The sequence below is a fragment of the Lissotriton vulgaris genome, unplaced genomic scaffold (assembly GCF_964263255.1).
Source record: "Lissotriton vulgaris unplaced genomic scaffold, aLisVul1.2 SCAFFOLD_453, whole genome shotgun sequence".
Lineage (NCBI taxonomy): Eukaryota > Metazoa > Chordata > Amphibia > Caudata > Salamandridae > Lissotriton > Lissotriton vulgaris.
The window spans coordinates 958,097-986,043 of record NW_028254176.1 but is presented as its reverse complement, the minus strand read 5'-3'; the positions used below and the strand labels follow the sequence as shown (position 1 = coordinate 986,043).

The following is a 27,947-nucleotide window of genomic DNA, read 5'->3' as shown; positions in this document are numbered from 1 at the left end:
CAACCACAAACTCACAACCACAAACACAACACACACACAACCACACACACAACCACACTCACAGCCACACTCACAGCCACACAGTCAGTGCACACTTTCAACAGGCACAGACACCATTAGTCGTCAGTGCACACTTTCACCAGATACAAACACCACCAGCCGTCAGTGCACGCTTTCACTGGGCACAAACACCACCAGGCGTCAGTGCACGCTTCGACGAGGCACACACCATCAGACGTCAGTGCACGCTTTCACCAGGCACACACACACCACAAGCCATCACTGCATGCTTTCACCAGGCACACACACACCACCAGCCGTCAGTGAACGCTTTCACCAGGCACACACACAACCAGTCGGCAGTGCACGCTTCCAACAGGCACACACACCACCAGCCAGCAGTGCACACTTCCACCAGGCACACACACCACCAGCCATCAGTGCACAATTTCTACATGCACACACACCACCAGCCATCAGTGCACACATCAATTGTTAACGCATCCACAATTAACTATTGTAGCAATCGCAGTATGGCGCACTTTACTTTTAAACATATTCATCTAAAGCGCAGCATGCCACCATTTCTACAAAAATAAATACACATTTTTTTTGGCCTACAATTTATAGACTTTTGTTGCAATTGGTGTTGCAATATTTAGCAATGCCAATAGCTCAAACTTAATTAATGCGAGACCTATTGCATTGCAAATGCTTGTTGCTATAGATCTCTCCTCTGTTATTCTAGTTCAAGTGTGGTTATTTTTGTTTTCTACAGCTTTGAGCCCTCTGGAACATCCTGCCATTTTCACCAATGGAAAACATCCCATAATCAGTGGCACAAGAGATCTCTTGAACTTCAACTATGGCAAAGCACAGTTATTGGGCACAAAGGCTCCTTCACTGTCAACAATTCAAAATATGCTCTTTAACTTGCTCGAGGGCTTCTTAAGTTTCATCTTGTCTGTGGCCGTGCTGGCTGCCATTTCACTACAAATTGAATTTAAGATGCTTTGTGACATCCTCTGGACGTTCCTCTGGAATGGTCCAGCTTTCTTTCTTAATTTGATGGTCTTGCATGTGCCTGTGAGACCACTGAGACCTGGCATTGTTTGTCTTCAAGCTCTTGCTTGTGGAAGTGGAACTTTCCATATCCACAGAGGCCTGAACTTTTGCATCAGAGCTGCTCTCAGCACTGCAGAAGGTTGTGGTGCCAAATTCCAAGACTTCCTAGTCTTAAGTGCCCATCAGCCATCTTTAACCCATCACCCGACACTTCCTGCTCCTCTGTCTCACACCTGCATGTTCTTTGTCATTTCTGCTTTCTGTCTTTTAAACTGTTTTTCTGCCTTTATCTTCGTCCTTCTTTCCCCCTTTTGCATTTTTCTCATTTTTGCTTTGGGTCAATGTTTGATGAGGAAAAATATTTGCTGGTGACCAACAATAAGTGACAGTGGGTCCCACCTGCAACCACTGATTAAAATTTAAGACTGCCTAAGGCTTTGGTACTCAAAGTGCCGCCCAGTTGTTGCATGCGGTCGGATTGACCTTCACGTGCAGCCCCCAGCTGAATTACTGCACTGGGCTGCTAGTTACTTCAGAAAGCACTAACCAAAAAGATGTTAATTAAGCGGGCAAGCAATAATGTACCGGCTGAGGGAAGTGAGAGAGTAGAAGCAAATAAGGTGTTCTGCAAAACTTATCTTTAGGGACAGATTCATTTTTTAAGACATCTTGCAACAAATATGTAAAAATATGATAAAGTCTCTTCACAATTAAAAAAGTGTATTTCATTGACATGCAGAGGCATTTCACCTTAGTACATCAGAATCCATAAGTGCATCCAGAAGAATTTTTTTAATTGACTGTTTTAAAAAATGAGTGTAGGAATAGTCATGCCTCCTCACACCCGGACAACAATGCCAATAGTGAGTTAATAGGTAAGTCAGTTGATGTATGGACCCTGCTGAGAGTTGTTATTATACATGTACAGCATTATAGTTCATTAAATCAAACACATGAGAAGGTTTTGTACAGCTTATATCCTGAACTTATGTATTTTGGGCTTCTCTTATGTGTCATAATGACGAAAAAGAAGACAAAGTGAAATTAGCCAATTGCCCAGGATCAAACAATTTGGTCAAGTTGGGAAGCCGGGATTCATCCTAGGTTTTCAGGATTCAAATTGTGCAATTCTTTTTCCTTTCAATTCAGTTACCAAGCTACTTCTTTTTTACACTTGCCTCTCCCAAGTTAGCTCTAGCAAGCAGAGAAGGCTTAACCCAAGATGAGGCAGAGAGATAGCAATTCAGATGCAGAATAACACAGTAATGTCAAATCTTTGACTCTTCTAGAGACTGGGGGCTTAATTTAGGGGACAATATGGAACGAAACCCTCAAAATAACTCCATGTCTTACTGACCACACCATGTATATGATTCGCTTTCCCTCTGCCCACCGTAACCCTCCACAAACCCCCTGTTCTGGCATATATGCACCCCTTGGGCGCTCAACACACACACTATACTTTGTTGCCCCTGGAAAAATGTTTGCCAGTACCCATGGCCTTATCCTAAGGTATGGAATGCTCTTCCAGCTGACTTCATTGGACTGTGGGCCATGCTTAGTTCAGACGCACGCTGAAGACTTGCCGCGGTTGTTGACCTCTGCTCTCCTTTTCTGATGCTTTTTCCTACTGTTCCTTGGAGCTAGTCCTTTAAAAATAAATACATCAACGAATGCATTTGAATTAAGAGCAGCAGGCCCGCATCTATATTGCCACCTCCCCACCGTTTCTTCCCTGGCACACGTAGGCCTGTGAGAGCTCGCGGGCCAGGCCCAGGACGTGACCGGTTCCTGACTGATCGTGTCCAAGGTCACAGGCTCGCTGCTCCAGACGGAGCGGAGCCTGCTGGAGGCTTCGATCTGCGCATCGACCCGGAGGCTCGGGTTGCTGCCTCTTTGAGGAGGCTTTAAAAGCTGCGGCCTTGAAACGGATCACCAATCCCTCCCTCGCGCCCTCCCTACTAACCTGTTTGGTTTACGATAACAAGCTGCGAGCACGACATCCACTCGCACAGGTGAAGGAGCTGGCTGGTTTAATTCACACTATGGGCATACGTGCAAAGCTCTTTCATCAGCACAGTCCTCCTATGAGCCCAGGCCACCGGCTGTGGCACAGGCCACCTCCCGCGGACGCCCTTACGACCCCCTCAAGGGCGGGCCCTCTATTCCAAAGCTGCTTAAGCAGCGGCGATGGAGCACTTTACATTGAGAGCTCTGTTGATGGCCCTTCCGGAGGTGTAAGGCCGTCAGCCCGGTGTGACATACACTGTGGCAGTGCGCTCCCTCCCACCCACTGTGCTTCTACTAATGTTATGTACTTATGTGTGCGTGGCTTATAAATGTGTGGCAAACTCACATATTTACACATCACACACATTGTGTGTGTGCGTGCAAAATGGGGAAAGGCCAGACATAAAACTAAGGCTAAAGGCTGTTGTCCTACTTTTATGTCTGACCTGTCCCAGTCTGTAGATAACAGCTATTAATATTACCCAATTGAAATGAAAAGGACGTAACCCTGAGCACAAAGGCTAAATATCAGCGGTGTATACGTGATTTATTGCATAATAAGCCAGCCCTCAGCACGGTTTCCGGTCTGTGTGGAGTGCCGACTGTTGACTGCTACAGGTGTGATTCACTCCTGATGATGGGAATTGTCAGGCTTTAAAGGGGAAACTCGTGATCGTAAACGAGTGGTTTCTTTTTAGCGCGGTTTTTATTGTGACCGTACATCAAACAATTGAAGTGAGAGAGCCCCTTCTCCGCCTGTCCAGTGCTGCTGTGACAGGGGACCCCGCTCGGCTCTTTTAATCACATCTCACTTGCACTCCTTTCCACCCTCCTCGCCCCTCTGGTATTTGTCTCATGACAGATCGCCCCCTTTTCTTGCATTCGTCTTGAGGGGCAGCATAAACGGCCTGGGAGGGGCTGTCTTCCCATCTCTCGTGCCTGCAGTGCTTCTATCACACGGCCGGGGAGTTCCTGCTCATCTTCGGTGAATTTATTGTTTGTAATAAAGGTCCAAAGAGGTCTCTCTCTTCTGTTTTTCTCAGTTTTATCGAATGGATGTATCTATGACGTTTCTGGTTGTCCCTACATATGTCATCTTCTGGTCATTGTACATATGACCTTTAACTGCATTATGTGAATAGTTGGCCTGGTTTCTTTTTCATTTTAGTTTCTTTTAATTCTTTTGTTTTTAGTGTTTGCATCTTGTACCATTGACCATTACATGGTGTTCCATCTCCCCATGGGATATATTTTCCTCTATATAGCATTAAGGAAAATAAAATCGTGTGAGTGCATTGACACCACCGAGCCGTGAGGGCCCGTGAACGCTGGTTCAAGGCAATCGAGCAGCACACATTTTCCTAAATTAGATTTCGCCTGCACAGAGCTTTCGCTGTGCTTGAGAAATCTATTGATTTTAATATAAACCTAAAAGGGACTTACATGCCGCCTTCTCTATTTCCTGGCTTCTCATTGGTTCCTGTGTGTGCGCCTCCTCTATTTTATTACTTCTCATTGGTTCCTGTGCGTGCTACATACCTTTCCTCCATTTCTATTGGCTGTAGCATATTTTCCTGCCTTTACCAATGTTTCTTACTGGTATTCTTCTCTTATCAGTTTCCCGCCCCGGAAATACTGTTAACATCCGCTTTTTTCATAAAGTTTTGCCTATTACTGTTGCGGCATATTTATATTACAATTTATCACTCAGAGAGATTAACTGATTGGCATAGAATCACCAGATGTTGAGCGGTGCCGCCAAGACTTGAACCGGGATCCCCATCTCTAGAATCAGTCGCTCTGGCCAATGCGCCACATCTTCTTAACCCACCTCCCCCTCCCCCCCCCCCCCCCCCCACCCCCCCCTGTTAGCTGTCAGGGAGCTCTTTCCTTCTCCAGGATGATGATTGATGAAAACAGCTCTTTGGCGAAACCGATGCATTATCAATGCTTTTTTAAAATTACAATCAGCCAGAAAGATAAGCACACTGAAACATTCCTACTAAACCCATTTCCTCCTAGATAAGTACACAAACACCAGCTAAAGGAAACCAGAAAACAGACTGCGTTATTAGTTTCCTGCTCAGGGAAGTTCTCTGCCCATCTCTTCTTATGTACCTTGTTTGGCGGCCAAATATAGCAATGCAGAACTCATTCCACCAGTCAGTGGACAGTGTGTGTCACACTATAATCATAAGCAACAAGTAGCCCCTTCAGCCAATTTAATCTACATGATGGGTTTAAGTATAGGCTACCAAGAGCAGTCATGCCCAGAACAAGGAATCTAATCCCAGAAGGCACAAATTAAGAACTGAATGTTGTTTGAAGGACAAACTGAAAAGCTAGGTCTTTCCTTCAGCACCCTATGTTCTGTTTTCCTGCTATACTCTATTTTAAAAAGTGTTCTAGTGTTTAAGACCTCTGACAGCAGTGGAAAGGAAATATTTCCTGTGATCACCCAATAGGACGCCTTTGTGAAAACAGACAAGATCACACATTCTGCGTGGACCCTCATTCTGGGAAAAATTGCTCCATCACGGATTTTGGAGGGAGGGTAGAGTGTGCAGATGACAATAGAAAATATTTCTGTTTACTGGTATATAGCAGTGGATGCATCTTCCTTATTTCTGTTTCCTGGTACATAGTAATGGATCCATCTTCCTTATTTCAGGCTACTAGCACATGGCAGTGAAAGCATCTTCCTTATTTCTGGTTACCGGTACATAGCAGTAGATGTATCTTCCTTATTCTTTTTACCAGTGCACAGCAGTGGTTCCTTACTTCTGTTTACTGGTACATAGCAGGGGATGCATCTTCCTTATTTCTGTTTACTGGTGCATAGCAGGCGATGCATCTTCCCCCGTTTTATGCTCAGTTTTTCATAGACATTGTTACGAATTATAGGTTATTCAATCAGAAGGGCCTTTTGGCCCAACTCCATGACTCTCTCTGTGGACAATACAGATGGGCTTAACTGGTAGAAGTCACAGAATGGTAAACATATGTAAATCCCACAGTGTAGACTAGAGCCCAGATTTATTTTCGTTAACGCACTGTAGATCTGCATCAGCGCTGCTTTTCATGAACAATATTTCTGAACCAGATTCAGTAGCAGCTGGCAGGGAACGAGAATGCAGGGGGTAGAGGTGGGTACAAAATACAAACAAAAAAAACCTTACTTCCTCGCCGAGTTTCTATCTTCAATCGGTCCTCGTCGTCTCTCCGACCGGAACAGAAAGCGCACAGGCTCCCTCCCCTACGCCAATCACAATGTTCCAATGCAGCATTGTGATTGGTCTGAGCACTGTGGCTCAGTGCTCAGATGGGGAATGGGAGGCTGGGCGTGTTCAGAAAAAGTCTAGGGTGGATGCACAGCCGTTTTGTTACCTAATTTGTAAGGGTTAGGTTCTCCGTGGGTGGCGTTAATACCCCTAAAAACGCCTTTGAATAACTATGAAATATGTGATTCCAGTGGGTCACTGGGACCATCCCCTTGCGAACACTATTATCTCCTCTTATAATCAGAGGATTCCACACAGTTAATTCAGTTTATAACTTCATTTATTTGTAGATATTCTCTTTTGTGAACGAATATTCAATAGAGCATATTCACTTTCTTGTAATTTCACATTATCATCAATGAGGCATCATTATTATACATGATATCCAATGCATTTCGGGCTGCATTTTGAGCCCTTCATCAGGGAATAACACTGTAAAAATAAACATGTAAATGTCACTTAGTTCTCAATATGAAACACATGTTCTTATAACACAAGAAAATAACAGCAACCTTAATGGTAGAGTCGTTTGTTTATCACATTCATAATGTTATATGGCATATGAAGAAAAATGGTAAGTGAAATGACAACTTACATGCCTGTCTTTCAATGTTCTAAGCTCTAATGCTGGACGAAAAATAAAGGGAAAGATACACGAAATGAGTTAACTGGTTCAGCGTGATTGTTGAATATAACGTAGCATGCAGGGTTTGTTTTAGATAAACTAACCTTTCGTTCGGAGAACGTGGGTCTAAATGACCGCGAGCGCGGCTTCGGTGTTGTTTCTTGTTTCTTTCGGCAACAATGTTGCCGTTAGGTTTAGGTTTTCAAAAGTGATCACGATCACGTGTTAGCTGAAGACTAAAAAAAGACTACGGTCTTGCCGGCTCATGTAGGGGCTCTGATTTAGGGAAGAAAATACAAAAATGTTATGTGATTCCAGTGTGTCAAAGCGATAGAAATTATAAAAATTAAAGATCACAAAATAAAAATTAAAGAGTTCAAGGCATAAGGTGTGTCATAGCGGTCGTGAACCGATGTAAAAGAAATACTAATGTGGTGTTTTAGTATGGTGAGCTGTGTGGCGACTCTATCAGGTTTGGTGCTGAGTGAGTATGTTGTGTTGGAAATATACAGTGTATACACGTACAGGAGTGCCAAAATGAGGCACTGGAGCAAATTTACAGATTATAAGTAGCATGAAAACTCTATTGTTTCATTGAGTCCAAAAGGTTTTTGAGTGCACAGTCTATATATCCATGAATTCTCTCTTTGAAGTAGGTGTTTAGTATTATCTCTGCCTTCAATCTTTTTGATATTCTCTAGAATCACAAATTTCAGTTGTGCAATGTTGTGTTTTAATTCCATAAATGCATTGCAACTGTGGATTTCACATTCTTTAGACGTATGTTAGATTTATGTTCTGTAATTCTCACTTTAATACGGCGTTCCGTCTTGCCAATATATAGTTTGCCACAGGGGCACTTTAGAGCATATATTACATTAGACGAATCACAGGTTGCATTGACTCTTAGCTTAATTTCCTGACCTTTCATGGGATGGTTAATTTTATTGCCTTTGATGATGTTATTACAATGTCCACAGTTGTGGCATGGTTTAGTTCCATTGAAGATTTCTGATTATAGCCGTCCGTGGTTGAATCATTTCCCCTATGTTTTTGGTTCTGGTGAACGCAAATACCGGTGGATCTTTGAAACAATTGTTGAAGTCTGGTTCCAAAGTGAGCATTCGCCAATGTTTAAGTATGGTCTTTTTGAATTTGTAACTTGATGTTGAAAACTTAGATATGGCAACAATCCTGGTTTGCTCTCTTGATTGACTCGGTTGTAGCAGTGACCTTCTGTCTATTTGCTCAAGTTTTTGTTTAGATTCTTCCACAATATGTTCTGGGTATTCTCTCTGTTTGAATTTGTTTTCCATTTCCGTTATTCTTTTTTGCAACATAGTGGGTTCAGACGTGATTCTTTTTATTCTGGCCATCTGGGAAAAAGGTAGAAATCTCTTCAGGTTGTGTTCGTGAAAACTGCTATAATGAAGCATATTGTTTCTATCTGTGCTCTTGATATAAAGATCAGTTTCAAGTCCTTTATGTGTGCGGTTAACTCTGACATCCAAAAATGTGATGGTGGTATTAGATATTTCCCAGGTTAACTGAATTCTTTCATCCACTTGATTAAATTCGGTCAAAACTTCATGTAGTTCTTCCTTGGAGCTTGACCAAATTATGAAAATGTCATCGATATATCGGATGAAGAGTTTTAGGTTTTTTACCATTGTGTTTTAGAGAGTATGTGCTTTTCTTCATAAAACTTCATAAAGAGATTCGCATATACCGGCACTGCCGAATTGCCCATGGCAGTGCCAACCAGTTGAAGATACCATTTATCATTGTGTTTGAAATAGCTTTGATATAAGGAGAAGAGCATTAATTCCATTAGGAATGTTTGAAAGTTCACATCCAGGTCTGTACTCATGAGGGCTTTTTCTATTGCTTCTATACCCATGGAGTGGGGTATGCTAGTATATAATGAGCGTACGTCTGCTGTGCACAGTGTTATCTGTTCATCTGGTTCAATTTTGATTGTTTCTAATTTCAGTATGAATTTGGTGGTATCCTTTATGTATGTTGCCATGTTTTTAACCAGAGGTTGCAAATATTTATCTAGTAGTTGTCCTATAGGTTCATGCATGCTGCCCCTGGTAGATACTATTGGTCTTAAGGCTGGGTCCAATAAGTTTTTGTGGATTTTTGGAACCATGTTTAATGTCGGACTTTTAGGATTGTCTTTAAGTAGAAATTTCTTCGTTCTGTCATTGATCACACCCATCTCATATGCTTTGTCTATGATCGTTTTCAAATTTTTTTGAAATTCCATTGTTGGATTTTGATCAAGCCTCATGTATGTGTTGTTGTCATTCACATGTTCCAATACTTTTTGTTCATATTTCTCTCGATCCATTATGACTATTGCACCACCTTTGTCTGCTTTAGTGCAGATGATTTTTTCATTGTTGGATAGTTTTTTGAGGGTGTCCAGATCCTTCTGTGTGATGTTTTTATTTGTGTGTGGTTGATGTTTTATTTTGATTAAATCTTGTTTCACCATCTTTTCAAAGATATCCATGGTTTTGTGGCTAACATGTGCTTGAAAGGAGCTGGTGGGGCGTAAGCCTTGCAGTTGATCTGTTTCTTGTGTTGTTGTTATAGGTAAGATGTTGTCAAAGAAATGTCGTAGACGTAGTTTACGCATCAGTTTGAAAAAGCTGACTTCAAGCTCTAGATCATCAGTTGTGTGAGTCGGTACAAACGATGTGCCTTTTTGTAATAGTTGTTTCTCGTGATGGTTCAATGGATGATTGCTTATGTTGATAACTAATTGGTCTTCGGTGTTTTTTTCTTCTCCTTGTTGGTGCCTGTTGTGCTCCTCGTGACTGGTGCTTCTTACTCCTTCTCTTTTTCTTTTTCTTTTTTTCCCCACCGGGCTGTGTGATTCATCCTGGTGGGGAACATGCATTGTGCGCAGGACTGTCTGGCCGGTGCAAGGGGGCCGACAAAACAGTCATGCACGATTTGGAGTGCAGCAACCACTCCTCCTCCCAAACGTGCCAGGAGCCCAACCCCGTCCCGCCCAACCTTGCGAACACTAGAAATAAAATAATAATAACAGAAATAACTTCTGTTATAATCATTTAACTTTTTTCTTTTACACTGCTCCAAGAGCAGTGGGGCTACGCTCCTCAGCCCTATTTTGCTAAGTGGCACCTACATATCAAAACGCCGTTTGCAATTCGCAAACGCGGAAATTCACTGAATTTCGGCATTTGTGAATCGCAAACGGCTACCTACATATGCCCCTAAGTGACATTATATTTCATTTATTTTATTTAAAAGTTTTACATAATGCTGGCAAGACCTGAGGGTATCAGAGGGCTTTTCATCAGTACATGTTTGTAACAGATTACTCATAAAATCAGTATAACTGAATTGAATGAAAACATATCCGAGTTTAAACACGAGTTAGCAAGAGAAAAAGCTGTGGAGGGGAATGGGTCTTGTGGGTGTCTCGCTAGTTGAGATGTTGGTTGAGGAGTACACCTGGATATTGAGCATAATCTAACTCAGTTTCAAAGTGTACTCAAATGATGTATCATCAATTATAAATACAGAAACAGCATAAGTTAGAGAGGAAGCTACATACAACACAAGCAGGCTTACCTCACACTAATGTGGTATTGGTGCAATGAGGTAGTTGTTAAAATGTGACTGTCACTCAATGGCATAAAACAACATTGAAATGCAGCCTAATAATATTCTCACATATATTAATTGGATTGGTGTTTGCTCAGAACCAAGTTTTAAAGTGTCCAACTACAATAGGAGGTATAAAATGTTTCTAGAAGTTAATTTAACCCCTTCGTTGCTCATGACGAGCTCAGCTCGTCATGAGGCACGGTGCTCGTGTGCTCATGACGAGCTGAGCTCGTCATGAGCACACCCATTATCATTATGGCCCAGCACAGCAGAGGAATATCCTGTGCAGCCAAGGTGTTAAAAAATTAGCAGAAATTTCAAGAATTTTTAACAGGCCTGAGTGAAATTCACATCATTTCCTTTGAGAAAGTTAAAAGAAAGGCCCAGAAAAATATGCAGAATTACACAAAATAGTGGTCCAGACTCCTCATGCTAATTTGTTAGTGTAAAATGAGTCCTCTGGTCCATTTTGGATGTTAAGACACATTTTGTGCTAAACAATAAAAGTGAAAAATCATGCGTAACATACACAACAACCAATTCTATTCGTTGATTTTGTTCTCGTGCTCCAACAATAGGATTTTCACTTGCACAACAGCTCAATTAAACAACATGGCATACTGGTGAACTCTCTGGAAGTTTGTATAACAAGTGTAAAGTGGAATGCCGGAAATTAAGTGAGATTATGCCAGTGTAAGCATCATTTCACCTCTACCTAATTCTTATGAATCCTAAAAAATGAAACACTACTGCTTGGAAATGCCAGTTAATCATGTAACGAATAGATTTCATGAATGGGCATGAACTTATTATCACTAATCAAATTGTAGGCTACTTGCTTGTCACCTTTTGATTCAAGTTGATGGAATCCATCTTTTGTGTAAAGATCATCACATTCAGAAAGTCTTTATTGGTACATTTTTTATAACTTTTCACAAATATTTATGACTAGTTGTGGTTCATGTTCCAACTCAACCCCTTTCCACGTGCATCCCTTTAGTCTAAGACTGGCATTGAAACCGTGGTGGACACAGACAGAAACATGTGTAAAATATTCCTCACACACTGAGGGAAAGCTCCTAGAGTGTCCTGCACATGTGTTATGAGAGTCATGGTAATGGCCTCCCACTTGGGCAATACACTTTCAGGACACACATAAGCGACAACTGTTCCACCATGCTGCTACTGCAAAGAAGACCAGCCACCATGTTTTAATCTTACTAAGCGATGCCTGTCATGCATACAGAAGCCATCTAGGTGGAAAAACAGGAGCCATAACAGTGTTGAACTTTAAATTTGGTGGCCTGTTTTCTGCTGGTATGAAAGTGTTTTCCCTCCCACAATGGCGGATTTGGGCCAGACTGCCCCCTCTCACATCCCCATATTTGTGTTTTCCATTTATCTGCCCTTGGAAAGAAGGAAACCATATTCAATGAATGTTTGCACACAGAAACAAAATATATTGGTTTTGATCAGGTCCCAAGGACTTTTGAAAATCACCACAGTGCCATCATAACCAGACATTGAATAGAAGATCTCTTTAGATTGTATGCTCACTCATGCCAAGGTTAACCTAACCAGAATGGATACCTTCTTTTATCACTGAAATATTATAATCCACTTCTAAAAATGTCACACTTGAAGGTTACAAAGATTACCCACCAGTGAAATGTGTCAAATTGTTATAACTTCACTTTAAAAAAGAAAGGTTTCGGTGGTGCAATCTTATAAATTGGTGATACCATAGAAAGCAGTTGAACCGAGGAATACCAGCTAAAGAACTAAAAAAGGGATGACGTAAGCGAGCTGTTGAAGATGCCAACCTTATGCTGTGGCCTAGGCACCATAGTGTCAAATTGATTAAAATTACCCCTACAGAGCTATGGACTGTTTACTCCAGTACAAACATTACTTCAAATCTGTTGTTACTCGCTTGGTGCAACCTGTTCTTACGTCACCGATGTGGATATTGATCATGTACTGCTGAACTGCTGATCCTGAAAACACATTACCTTTTCCCAATATTACTAATCAATCACAAAAAGAAATTTCCTGGTTGAAATTGGAAAGACAAATTTGTTCAGGTAGAATTGTATTTTGTTTTTTTATGAATTGCTTCTATCTAAAAAGCGTATACCGACAAATGTCTACAAGCAGACGGAGTGTGCCTGCGGTGCTGATTTACAGGGCGATGTGACTTCAGGTAAAGTGTAAGATAGATCAGTGCGAAGATCTGTGTGAAACCTGCAGCTCAAATGCAATCGGAGAAGATCTGCCTCTGGTCGATTAAATGAGTTAATGAAGTTGGATATTAATGATGCCTATTGCTGAAGTGTTGTGATACAAGTTTGTTCTCCGTGTGCTCCATAAATGCTGTATTAGTGCCATTCATCAATGTGCTGGTGATGCTGCAGTGATAAGTCTCTGATATCTCTCTTGTTTCTCTCCCTTTGAACCATCTTTGCTGCTGGGCAGTTCTTCATCTTGCTGTTAGTGATTTTCCTGCTGGAGCTCCTCTTTGTGATTCTCTTCTTTGCCTACACTGACAAGGTAAGGGCAGAGCCACCACTCTTATGATCTCCTAAATGTCTTTACAATCTGGCTGCATGTGACTTTTGAAACCCCCGGGGCTGCAGCCTCCTTCACTAGCGTCTCCCAGTCTCTGTGAGAAGCCACCCAACATCCACATCCTGGTACACAGTTGAGAAACATCTCTCTAAGCCACTACTGTTGTCCTTAGACTCAACGAACAATGACAAAAGAAATAGTCAGACACCATCAACTAACACTGGCAGACTGGGAAGGACAGTACACTTGACAGAGAGCAGTAAATGGAGGGATACAGGCAAAGAGTCAACAGAGAGACAAAGCAAAAGGCATAGAGAGCTTAGGATCAACTAAAAAGCTGAGAAGGATGAAGAACAATAAACCAGCATAAACATGATTAGAACATTGGAATGTTGGGAGCTCCATTGAAAACAATGGAGTGCTCCAGGCTTATAATGGCTGCTATAAGCCTGGAGCTCCAACATTCCAATGTTTCTTTGTTCACAGCTCTGGCTGTGAACAAAGGCTTCAGGGGGCCTGAGGGGATTCCAATCCCCTCATGCTCCCATAAGGCTTTGTTCTTTTTTGTTAGAACATTCTGTCCTCTAGTGGGAGAATGATCTAATAACCTTATAGCCCTTTGTAGCTGGGCTATACCGGCTATTAAAGTCCCTCAGGCCCGAGCCGACTGGAGAGGGCCTTTAATAGCTGGTATAGCCCTCTACGGCAGGCTATAAGGCTATATTAGAACATTGGAATGTTGATAGCTCCATTGAAAACAATGGAGTGCTCCGGGCTTATAATGGCTTGTATAAGCCCAAAGCTCCAACATTCCAATGTTTTTTGTTCACTGCTCTGGCTGTGAACAAAGGCTTCAGGGAGCCTGAGGGGATTTCAATCCTGTTGCGCTCCCTGAAGGCTTTGTTTTATTTGTTAGAATATTCTGCCCTCTAGTGGCAGAATGTTCTAATAGCCTTATAGCCCTTCATAGCAGGGCTATACCTGCTTTTAAAGTCCCTCTGCTTTGTTAAAGTCCCTCGCCTTCGGCTCGAGCCTTTAACGCTGCAGCGGGCATTTAATAGCCGATGTAGCCCACTACAACGGGCTATAAGGCCACAGTACAGCATCAGAATACAGTAACAGCTAAGAGACAAGGGAATTGTTCTGAGCAAACCGACTGAGCAGCAAGCAGGCACGGATGGAGGAAAGGAAAAGTTAATCTTAAAGTAAATATTTAGGGATATATATGACAGCAAAAAATAGAAATAGATACAACCAAAGAGCGTCAGAACAGGCAAAAAGCAATAAGAAACATACTAAAATGGAATAGCAAATCGGCAGTTATCCACCAGAGAGTACTTTTCTCCCTGTTGAGAGGCCCTGTGATGTTTTTATTTGAATATCTTTTTACCTTTGAGTCCAAGCCTTGAAGTGAAATAGAACTGGTGACATTAGAGACTGACTTCCTTATCACAGGGAAACTGAAGTTAGATAGTAGAATGCAAGAGCTATAATCTCTCTCCTTTGGTGAAGCCGATACTATCTTCTTAAGTTCTCCACAATCATCTTTCAGTCTTAACAATACTGTTTTATTAATCAGGATATCGCCCTGTTTATTTTCAAATATTCTTCAAGTTGTTTGTAGAACTCTCCACAAAGTTAATCTGGCTGGATCCTCGGTTTGATCTGAAATGATCGTTTGATCGCATATAGGGACCTAATCCCTCAAAAGTGTGCATCTAATACTGTGCATTAGGCTGCTAGGCGTATTTTACAGTGTGATGAAGTCAGATGTCCCAGGGAGACGGTTTTCATGATACATGTTAAGAATCATCACCCACAAATATTATGCTTCATTGTAAACAATTCTGACTAGTATTTCAGCATTTCCACCCATGCCCAGTTGCTTACCAGCCAGACTCGTTTCTCAATAGACGGACGGACGGATAGACGGACAGATAGATAGATGGAGACACCTAGACAGACAGACAGACAGACAGACAGACGGACGGACGGACGGACGGACGGACGGACGGACGGACGGACGGACGGACGGACGGACAGACAGACAGACAGACAGACAGACAGACAGACAGACAGACAGACAGACAGACAGACAGACAGACAGACAGACAGACAGACAGACAGACAGACAGACAGACAGATAGATAGATAGATAGATAGATAGATAGATAGATAGATAGATAGATAGATAGATAGATAGATAGATAGATAGATAGATAGATAGATAGATAGATAGATAGATAGATAACTGTCCTACAGCTGAATCAAGGCACTGTTATTTAATTACTAATATCTGGTGTCAGGGTTAAGTCCTATTTTATATTCACAAGTGTTGCTTGATTTTCTTCAGTCATTGCAATCTGCTCATCCATTGTTATACTCATCAGAGCCCGCACACAATCATCTATGCTCACTCCGATATAAACAAACAGGTCTTTGTATGATGTCACACCAGTTGTGTGTGTTTTATTTTGTACACGATATTGTTTTTACCATTTTCTGTGCTTTCCTGGATTGATAAAAATAAATATAGTTCTGGCCCTTCCCAATGTAGATTTTTTTTGTTGGAAAAGCATCTGGCGAATATAAAAATTAATCAGTCATCAGCAGTGCACAGCATGTCCAGCCTTTCAGTTTTGGTACCGGTCCCTGATTGCCTCTGTGAAGTCTCTGCAATGTGCCTTCTGATTGATGCTGTAAAAAATGCCCTTTTTATGTTTTGCCGCACCATCATTTTATGCATCCATAAAAATGTCCTCTGCTCGATGACCTGTTGCTATCAGTCTCCCTACTACGGTCATTAAAGTCTGAGGCACATTGTGTATTTGAATGTGACCTACTGGTGGTGATTCTGTCTTCAGAAACATCTGCAAAGCTTCTCCATGCATTTATAACGCATCTGTTTTAATTCAGACGCCCATTCTTGTAGCTGCAGCCCTTGTTGATCATCGCCATAGGTGTTGGAAGCAGAGGGATTGGAGGTGGGGATGAACCCTCCAACAGGGTTTGGACTATGGGGAAAAAGCTGGGGAGACAAAAAATAAAGTTTCTGCTTCCCTTGCATGTATGGACAATTGCTTGAAAAAGCAGGCAGTAAGATACATATGGCCATTGCAGAACACACACAGACTCCTGAACACAACGGTCTTCTTAAAGTACATGTATTTCCTGGTTCAGCTTTCTCCAAGAATCAGCTACTGTCTTAAAAGACTCTTCAGTTCCTGTAAACCCTCACACAATCCAATCAAGCACCTCAAAGCAGAGTTGTAGATACCCTACATCCTCCCTCAAACAAACAACAAGGCACTCAGCAGTAGAGAGTCAGATATAATGTCCAGAGACACAGGTAGATCAAAACATTAACATATACACAGTAGAAACAATCTTGGAACCATTTGAATGAAGAACAAGTAGACCTAGTCAACACTCAAATAATTGCTAATAATGCAAGAAACAGGGTCTCTTAGATTTGTGTTCAACCCTCTTAAGCAGCTCTTCAGTAGAGCAAGAGGTGCTGTTTTTCAAAAGCTATTCATGCTCCCCAACCACATGATTCTCCCTAAACTCCACATAAAAATTTTCTTCAGGGCACCACGCTGTTCAGATTCCATATGCTTCCATCAGATCTTTTTACTGCATTATTCATATCATGCCACCCCTTCCTCCAACAGATTCAACATAGGAACAGATTTCAATCTGGTTTCCTACCCCAAAATAAGTGATAGGGAGTTTTGTCTGATGAGGAAAAAGGTGAAACCTCAGCACACAGTTGTATAGTTCTTCCTTCCAATCTAAACCTACCGAGTTTTGGCCAACTGTATTCTTCCCTTGAACATGCTGTTAAATCTCTCTTCCACTCTATTTGTCTCAGGATGATACAGAGCACACCTCTTGTGAAAAATACTACTCTTGCTTAGGAAATTCTCCATTTCTTATGAACACTACTGGGTACCATTATTAGTGAAAAGTAATTTGGAAAACCCTTCAGTGTCAAACACATTTCTCAAACAATGGCAGTTTCCATGCAAACATCCCTGACTTTTCACACAGTGCCACCTACAAAACAGGTAAACAAGTATCAATAGTTATGGCATACCTTTCTCTCTAGCCAAAGTCCCAATAAAGTCTTGTGCTGCCTTCTGCCATGGATGGTCCAACAATGATCTTGCACAAATAGGTGAGAATCTATTCTTGAGCACCTTATCACTGATACTACATTTAACACATTTCCTGAGGATTCCTTCCACCTCAAGATCTAACCAAGGCTACCAGAAGATTTTAAAACACCTAGATGTTCAACCTGAGCAAGTTCAATGGCCCTCTTGCGCAAGCTACCCAGCACAACTAACCTAGTGGCCTGAAAAAGAATCCCATCCATCACAGAAAGTCTATCCTTTACCAATGTGTAGTTCTTAAAGTTCTCAGTAATCAGTCTATCTTTCAAGTCATGGCCACTAAGACTTATAATTACCTCCAACAAAACCTTACCTCTACCGTCTCACAAATCTTCTTCATCCACCTTCAGATCCACAAGTTCACCAACAATGACCAACCTGGCCAGGCAATCAACAGCGTAATTCTGCACCCCCGATAAATAGCTACCATTAAAGAATACTTATGCACAGATAACCCATTTCCTTCTTGCTGCCCCTATACAGACCATTGAAATTCAACATTTTCCCACATGGACTGATTATCAAACTTGACATGAAAGTGTGTATGTACTCCATAGCATAAGCCGAACCTATCACCTGTCCACTTCATGGTCAGTGCCTACTTTTCCAATAACAAAATAGTTGACTTCCACCCCCGCCCCAAAGGCCCTGGAGGCGAAGGCAAATGTATTCTTTTCTCCCTGCTACACCTGCACAAAGACATTACTTGTAACCAGCATCCATGACAACAATGCAATCTGTCATGTGGATTATACTCTTCAAATTATGTGCCCTACTCAAATTGTGTGTGGCAAGGAATCCCTGATGACAAGGGCACGTTAAGGTCATAAATGGGGCTAGAGGAATACTACACCAAGTTTGTGTATGGGTTTGCTGACAAGACAGAAGTTTTGAAACTATTGCTGAGGAAAGGGAAGCTGTGCGAATGGGGAGAGAGGAACAAAGGGCCTTTGAAGATGTGAAAGTGGAACTGCCAGGGCAGAAGTTCTGACTCCATTTAGTATGGGTATGAAGACCATAATCAGCCAGCGGGGTGAGCATTGCTGCACTTGTTTCTCAAATAAATGTTGAGAAGACAGTAGCCTTTGCTTCTCAGTCATTGACAACATCAGAGAGAGACTTCTCTGTAATTGAGCAAGAAGCATTGGCTGCTGCATGGGCCACAAACTACTTCAAGATGTGTGCATGGGGAGACAGCACATCGTTTTAAGAACCAATCATAAACCTTTGCTCAAGGCGCTGAACACTTCTGGTACCAACAATTGTTCAGCTAGACTAGCCAGGTTTAGGTACACAATAGAGAACTTTTTTTGGGGGGGGGGAGGTAAAGTGGCAGATTGCCTATGTAGGTAGCCATACATGAATAATAGTGTTACGAATTTGGAAATTAAAGAAGTTGTAGCCAGTGTGGGGGGATGCAGTAGAAGTGTGCAAGGAGGCTGTATTTGAAGGAGATTGGGATAATGGGTCACGAAGGGAAGAGTACTGTTCCCCAAGGGGTCTGACCCTACAACAATGTGTTGGATGAATTATCCATATATAGTGACTTGGCTGTGATGAGAGGTTAGAAGTTTGTTCCCCCTGTGGGATTAAGAATACAATTAATGGTGTTATCCCATGAGGATCATCTTGGGTAGTTGCTGACATGTAATAGGCTGAAGGAGTGGCCTAGGGTGGTTGAGTGTTGACAGAAGGATTCAAAAGGTGATTGGATGGAATTGAAGTCTAGCGCTCTGAGTGCTGGACTGTCTAAATCCACACTCCGTTTAAGGGACATTCAGTGTGTGGAAATTGGATTCAGATTGAAAATGGACAGAGTTGGAATTTGAAGCATGCTGTGCTTTATCAAAAAGGAGGCGTGAGTGACAAAGAATCACAGGAAGGCGTGGGGTGTGGAGGCTGGGCCTTAATGGTTTACGCATAGTTGTTGGGCAAAATGCAAGAGAATGCTGAACGAATGAATGTGAATGGATCGAGTGATGATTTGAGTACAACTAATTGGTCACCTTGCATTAGAAGTTTGTTTGGCAGGCCTAGGCGTCCTTCTTTTTTGAATGGGGGATTTTGTAAGTAGGTGAGCTGTTGCTGTGTTATGACCAGTGCCTAAATAGGAAATGCCTCCCATGTTAGTTATTCAAGGTTTTGATGTATTCTTCTGTATTGGTTCTTTATCTGTGTTTTGTGTATCAATGGGTTGGTGTCGTTTGTGGTGATGCTCAGTGTGTGCTTTCGTTGGTGTTCATCTTAGTGTTTGTTATCTTCTGTTACCTTTGGTAAGAAAGGACATGTGTCATACCTGTATCTGGTCTGGGCTTAGTACTTGCCATGTCTAAGCCAGAATGTACAATTAGAAAGCCAGGGGATCTTCTTGCCAACTGGAATGTTTACCTGCAATTGTGGGAAGGTGATGAGTGGTGCCTGGTTAAATGACTTCATTCCAGCAAAACTCAGCATATTTTTTTTAATTACTCTTTCATAGCATCCTTCTAGGATGCTACATTTTTTACAAAACGTGTATAGTAATTGACAAAGAGAGGACTTTCTTTTTAGCTTAAAATGTGGCAGGTCATACTTGCTGGAATGTAACTGGTCAAAAAGGCCTGTCAAACACAGGTGCATGTAGAGTTTGACTCGATAAGGACCAAACTCTGCGTGTGTTGCCCCATTTTTTGTGCAAAACTCATAATGGACAATAATTATCGCACCTGATAAATTGCAAACACCTCGAATCTCTGTTGAAAGAATAGGGGTCGTAGCAGAGGGGGAGATGAGGTTAGGAGCTGTAGTAAATTTAGCTGATGTATGAATGTCTGTTGATATTTATAGAGCGAGCAAACCCTACTTGAGAGGAACAGATTTGATGAGTGATACTTGGGCAGTAGGTGTAGGTGAGAAGTGACTAGTGTAGTAGGAGTAGGGTAAGATGAAGAGTGAGGAGTGCTACTAAAGAAGTAGGAGTAGTAGTACAGCAGGAGTATGATGTGGATTTTTAGGGGGAAAAGTAAGTAAGAGATGAGAATTGAAGGGGAGGGGAGGAGTGAGAGTGAACCAGGAGAGGAGGAGACTGCAAGTAGGTGTAGGGTCAGGTATTGTGCTGAACAGAACACATGGTATCTCCTCATTCCCCACCTGATGAGGCATTTTCCATGCCCGGAACAATAACGCTATCCGAGTGACCCCCATGGGAGGTGAAAGCCAAGACCTACGTCTGGAGATTCCAACAATGCCTGCGTACCGTGCAGGATACAATGTCCGGCTTCTCCCCCACCCCACCTCACCCCAGATACAGGGTTTCCAATGCACAGCAAATGCCCACAGTGATGTAAAAAGGCAGGAACTCCTCCTCATGTTTATGCCAACTTGGGACTAGAGGTCATAGTAGATGCCGTACACCACATTTGATAGTTACCTACTCATACCATGTGCGCCATCATTGTGCTGTTGAGAAAGCTGATGGCAACACTAGCTGAAGGAGGGAGGAAGAGGACATGCTCCTCAATCCTGGCCTCACAAGTGCAGACACCATGACAGTGCTCCCACTAGCTTCAGTGTTTGCACCTGGTTACACGTTTCAGTGTTACAGAGCGATAAATCAGTTCAGTATCTGCACTATTGTCCACATCCAGGTAGTAGGTGCCAAGTGCAGTCTGAACTAGGGTGCAAATCCCACTTGTGTCTGATGTCAGAATTAGAAGGAGCCTGACTGAGCACAAACCAGCCTCTATTAGAAAGCGGTGTCCTGCAGATTAGATGCAGTGTTCTAAAGCAGGCATTTTGATGCATGAAGCAAGTTTGACGAGTCAAATGTGGGACAGGAGATTACACACAGATGCCCATTGCTGGGCTGGAGGGTCCCTTGCAGCAGGGTGGGCCACGGTGCCAAGACTTGATAGTGATCTCATTCCGACTGACAGTCTGTAGGAGATGTCGCTACAAAGATCTTCTCGGGGTTTATAGGCTGAGGCAATACAAGTTTAAAAGAACACACACACACTTGTTCACTCCATTTAAAGTGCTTCCTGGAAGAGACTGCAAGAAACCAGCACAGTGTATTCAACTTTTGATCAGAACTCGTGCCCTTTTCTGCTTTTATAAATTCAGCTTTGGCTATTTAGTGTAACCCCCTGTACAGAGTTGGTGGTGCAGAGGTTTTCTAAATACAAACCTTACATCGAAAGCTGATGAGAGAGTTGATTGTGGGGAACCACTAAAGGGATATGAAGGCGTTTTAACTGTTTTTATCATCCCAACAACTGATGATAGGAGTGAATTAAATAAAGATGCATTTTACAACATAGAGGCAATTGTTACCCGGTTGAAACCCCTGTATCGAACATCTGTATTTTACTTGATGATTATTCATGTTCCAATGTCTCCCTGCTTTTCTGAAGTATGTGAGGTACATTTGCCTGGGAGGTCTACTGGCTGCCCCAGAATGTTAATATATGTTATTTTCTTAACTTTCTGCAAACAACCTATGATCAGAAGTTTGGATCTTCATTTGAAGTTATCAAATGGGAATATTTTGCCTCAAGGTTTGCTTTTGGCCCATAGCTGCCACTAGGTTCCTTCCATACTGGTTGTTTATTCTCTTGAATACATTGTAAATGGGAAATATCCTACGGACAGTTTGCTGCTTTCAGACATCTTTATTCTGAAGGGCTTTTTTTGGGTTGAGAGCCGGTAGTAGGTATTTAGCAATCAGCCCTCATATATAACTGCCATCTTGAAATATATGTTTTTCCCAACCGCCAGTCATTGCAAGGTTAATGTTAAATATTCTGGGTGTCTACGAAATGTTTACTTGGCACAAGAATGAGTACTGCTTGCTTTTGGGTAGTAGTAATCCATTGTCTTTAGGTCCTAATTATTTACGGTTCTTTAACATCTACTTGGAATACACATCAGACATCCCTATGCAGGCAGTGTTAGTTTTTTTTATAGCAGATATTATGTTCCTATTACAATATACCCTGAGTTGCAACCATCTAAGGCGACAACCTCCCTCCAGATCCTTACAGATACTGTTTTCGGTCTTGGAATTTTATGTGACAGCATACTGCTTTCTGTGTGTTGTAGTCTTGTTTTGCTTTCAATGAACTAATGAGAACAACACGTTGAATTAAATGATATTCTATGTGAAAAATTCAAGACTGGAGACAATGTCATAAGGAGCTGGAGAGAGGCGGTCACCTTACAACAATCTGTTCTGCCTATATCTTTTTGGGGTCAGTGACCAGATGATATGTATATTGAAGCTGGTTCTGTGAGTTTACATAGTGATACTGAGACACTTCTTGGATGCCCGGGTATTAGAAAAAATGTTGCATTATGTACAAAGTTCTGCCACACACCATACAAAGTGAGCTGTTACTTTTTGCTTTTAGAGAAAATAAGAGTAATTGTAATAATTCAGTAAAGTTTTAGAGAAGATATATACAGTTCACAAATATTTAGGTCTCCTATTCAGTTTGAAGTTATATTAGTAATGATATATGTTTCTGGACATATGTAGCACGTTTATGTGGCCCACTTCCTGTGATGTCACTTCCTGTGCTGACTATGATTATGCTGTGATCATCCACCTACTGAATCGCTTTCACCTATCCTTCAAGAATTTTATGTCCCATGCACCCATGATGTTGGTATTCACTAAGAAGGTTTCATTTTGGTGCTTAAAAATGTTCTGAAAATGCAAAGCTACTCCCCTTGTTTCTTGAAATGAATAGTGTTGATTTTAAGTTTCTTGTCTTTACTTTCTAAAGTTGCTCCAATGCCTGTATGTCTGAATCATGTCCTAAATTCCATTTTCATCTTCAGTTGTATTTACTGATCTTACCGCTAGCTCTAACTTTGCATCTTGTCTTTCTACGTACTGGACTGATGTTTTCTCTTCAACTAACTCTTAACAGTTTGATGAGAATACGAATGCAGATCATATACACCTTAAATATTTTGAATACTCAGAATAGTTGAAGATGTAAATAAGGGCACATAACAACAAGTTATATACAGGAAAAAGTAGACGCAGGCAAGGAGAAACATAAGGCAAAAGACAAAGAAATAAGGGTCATAGAGTAGGGGAGAAGGAGAGCTAACAGCAGAAAAAGGAAGAAATGGGTTGAAATATAGATCAGAGAGAAACGAATTGTAGCACAGGGCAGGAAAATGCAGACGACACAAAACCATAGGCAGAAGAAATCAGCATAGACAATGGCATTCCACAACAGTGAAACATGTACAGTTAAAAGGTAACAAACAGGGAAGGAAAGTAAAAAAGCAGCAAACAGACATGAACAATAAAGAAGCAGCTAACAGGCAAAAACCATCAATGAGAAGGTATGGCCAACCAAACAGGCCAAATTCAGCAAAGGTAGGAAGTGAACAGAAACAGGCAAAGAGCAACACAGAAGTAGAGAAAGACAAAGATTAAGATAGCGACAAAGTCATTTAGTGGGATACAAAGTGGCAGAGGAAAGAAAAGAACTGCAAAGAAGCAACATTTTAATACAGCAGCAAACTAGTTGTGCCACATTGATGCAATCTGGGACTTAGAATAATCAAAGCATGATGTGCACACAATTTCAACCATAATAAGCATGCAGCACAGTAGCTTGATGAAAGACTAACATTTATATTGCTCGATGTCTGATAGCGCAAAATTAGAAGCAATAAAATTATGTGTTTAATTAACATAGATAAGACATTAATAATGTAAGTGTGCTCTATTTTCATAATGAAGCATTTAAACGTTGACATAAAAATAGGCTATTAAAAGCGTACATAGCCATGGTACCACCACAATTCCTATATGGAGTAGAAGTGATATATTTGAGCGGTAAAAACAGATGGAATACCGAAGAGGGAAAATGCTTGAAAAACGTATTATCATTGCCCATGTCCTCAATGGTCCAGGCATCAAGACTAGAAACAGGAATTACTTGTATTATATTCTATTGTAAGCACATTTATAAAGTGCGCTGTAACCCTACGGGCATCCTGGCTCTGCGATACACGTGTGTTACCAACGGGGGATGCTGTAGATCATAATCAAAAAGATTATACTTTGGGAAAAAGCCAGGTCTTAATTTTCTTATGAAACAGCATCAAATCCTGTATCTGTCTCAGTTCAGTGGGGAGACTATTCCAAAGACGAGCAGCTGCCATGCCAAATGCTCTCCCCCCATTGTTGCTCTCTTTGTCTTAGGTATGATTACAAGTTTGGCTGATGAGGAACGGAGGCTGCGTATAGGAGCATACCATCCAAACCTGTTCTGTATTGGTTTGGTATCCCATGAAGTCCAACCTCATGGGATATAATAGCATGTATGGCGCTATTAAGATTTGGACTGCGCCTGGGCGAAGGGGAAGAATCTAAAATCTTGCAGTGTTGTAGAAATGAGATATCGAAGAGCGAGTTAAGATGGGCAAAAGGGATAAGAGAAACTATAACTTAAGTGTGTAGAAATATGAGGATCAAGCTGTGCCTTCAGACTTTACAAATCGAGGTTGATAAGAGGGAATTTAGGGCCCAGGGGAAAGAAATCTCTGGAGCTCATGATCAAGATTATCTCAAGGCGAAAAAATCTGTACGCTTTATGGCCAACTCGTGGCAAAATGAGCAACATTTCTATTATATTGATAGACTACTGTGTCAGCAGATAAAAAGAGAATTTCTAAGATTAGGAACTGGTGTTAACCCTTGCTATGCAAACAATGGATTAAAAAAGCAATGATTGACAGTAAAGGGAAATGTGTTTGTACTTTGGGAACTATGTGCAGTGTATTACATATTTTATTGGACTGTCAGAAGGTGTTGGATATAAAGAAAGTGGTTTTATGTCCAATTTTTAAAAAGTATGGTATCAAAAATAGGGTACAAGCAGTAGATCTAACTGAAATTAATAATTTAGATTTAGTTCACAATAAAAATGCGTGTTCTGGAAGACTTTGAAGAATAGTGTGTAGAATAACGGTTGTGGATTCTACATCACCACAAGTACAAAGAATCTCTGGAAGTTTATGAATAATAGGACAAAGAGCGTCTTGCCCATCGCCTTGATAAAGTCCCAGTGGAGACAAAACACGTGTTGGCAACCATTTAGGATGGATGTAACAGCAATAAAGAATTAAAAGGAATACATTTGAAGAAACTGTTTGCAGTGGACTCTGTTTATCCCGTGAGAACTTGAAAATTGGAATGATCTTCATTAAGTGGCCAAATTGACTAAGAAATAGATTTCTATTTTGGGTCAGAAACAAATCACTCAGACTGAAAATTGTTTGTGAGATATAGGAATAGAGGAGTGTGTGTGAGAGTTGCTCCTTCTATCTTCAACCTACAATAACTACTAACCACTCAATTAACCACTAACCTTGGGTTCCAATTAATGTCCAGACTAGTACGCTCAGTACCATTATCTGATACGGCTAAACAGAGTAAACCACAAGCAGGCAAACACACACTGCTGAGGTGAGGCACTCTGTTTGGGCAACAAGTACCCCTTGCCAGTTGGCTGGATGACAGAGCGTGAGCCTCTGATGCTAGGGAAGGAAGGGGTTACGTGTCTGCTAGCTAGATAGTATATCCAATGTAGGCCTAAACGTACATAGGTGCAAGGAGTCTCATGTTATATGTGACATATCAGTTCAAACTTTTAGTTACGTTTGCAGGCTATAAGTTTTGAGCCCTTTGTTGCGATGTCAAGGTGTGACAGCAAGTTCCCTAATGCACCATGATGTTCGCTAAAAAAATTTGTCTGACTAGTTATGTGGCAGCTATGAGTTTCTTATCTATGATTCCCTGCCGGTCATGACTAGACTGACTCTTAAAATTATGAGAATTATTTTCCGGCACTAATCATTTTAAAAATGTACTTAAGCATCTATATATTCAGTATTACTTATCATTGTAAGGCTTCAGTGTCACTCTCATTTCCAAGCATCACTTCTCCATTTCACTTTCTCCTCAAGGGTTTCACCCTTCCATGAAGCATGGGCCACGGTCAGTATCCTGTTGGTGGCCAATATTCTTACTCTGGCCGTGTGCTTACAGAAGCAGAGTTTTAACTTGTAGCACTCCATAAGAGTGCATGCATTTGCCGGCCATCTCTCCCCCACACCACATTGTTGGCTCTCCTCCCACCCTCCTGTCAGAATTGTTTTGTTTGCCCTTGTTCTCCCTTCCACCTTCCCATCCTCTTTTGTCACTTGCCTCTCCCACCCGTAATGTCGCTTGCCCATTGCTGCTTTCATCCCCCCTCCCTCCGCCTTGCTGCTTTGAACCATTTCACCTCACACGCTCCTGTGTTACCCCTTCACCCTTCGTATTGCTACTTTCACCCCCTCACGCTCCTGCATTGCTGCTTTCACCCCATGATCATGCTCATTGCTGCTTTCACCATACCCTCCCACATTATTGCTTTCAAAACTGACCTATATGTATTATTCATAGATGAACTCTTGTACAACACTGTTGTGGAACTGTATAGTGGAAATGAATCATATACCCATTGTGTGACACCCTGGAATAGCTGCTATCGCTATGCTATGCCTTGCTTTGTATATGATTTGTTTTAGATAAGTAGGGTGAGCTCCTCCGCTAAGGCGAAGGAGCATCGCCCCACTGCTTCTTTGAGCAGGAAAAATAAAATGATCATTTTCTTTTTTGCAGGTTTGGGGCTGGGTTAAGGCGGGACGGGGTTGGAGGCACAGGGGGAGGAGTGGTTTGTACTCTCCAAGTGGGCATGACTTTAGCACACCGTCTTGACCTGGCCATGCACTCGCACTTTGCATGTTCCCCACCAGGCTGCATTACAGAGCCTGGTGGGGATCATGCTCAGGCCCCCAGTTCCCACCCGAGAGCCGATCCACAGCACTCAGATCAATCATAGCGCTGCACTGCAGCATTGTGATTGGCTTAGGGGAGCCAATCACAATGCTGCATTGTTTTGCTATGGGGATCCTGGGTTCTTCCTGGTTCGCGGACTCACCGGAGAAGCAGAGGTGTGATGTGGCTGGCGGAAGAGGTAAGTGGTATTTTTTTATTATTATTGTGACCCCACCGCTCCATCCTCTACCCGACCAGCCGCTACTGCGGAAAAGCCCCAAAAAATCCATATTAAAAAAACGATTGCTTCATGTCAGGTTAAGCAGAAAGAAAATGCCATGTATGTTGAAGGTTTCTATGGAACACAGTGACGCTTAGACAGTGGCACCGTTGAGCTGTGGTATTTTGTCTGTGAAAAATCAAATGCATGCAAAACTGGTAACATTATCTCTGAAAATTATGACGGAATAATTGGAAACAAAGGGGTTGATTACGATGTCGGGGACACCGACGCAGAAGCAGGACCGCCTGACTAGAAGTCGGCAGTCCTGCTGCCCGAATTATGATGCGACCATCTTCACGGTCGTTGCAATGTGTATAATTCGCATTGCGGCATGTGCTGCGGGCTGCAGCTCACACGCACACGCCGCAATACAAAAATATACGCATTGAAAACATCCCTGCACCATGTGGCAGGCATTATGTGGTGCCTGCCACATGGTGCAGGGATGTTTAGGGGGGCC

General features: G+C 41.9%; 1 protein-coding gene across 1 annotated transcript in view; it reads left to right on the top strand.

Annotated features, from left to right (window-relative positions):
• LOC147659653 (tetraspanin-4-like) overlaps nucleotides 1-27,947 on the top strand; it is a 425,072-nt gene that overhangs the window by 121,127 nt on the left and 275,998 nt on the right. The window contains exon 3 of the mRNA XM_086951575.1: nucleotides 13,105-13,179. Within this exon, the coding sequence (XP_086807701.1) occupies nucleotides 13,105-13,179 (75 nt within the window). The remainder of the gene's footprint in view (nucleotides 1-13,104; nucleotides 13,180-27,947) is intronic.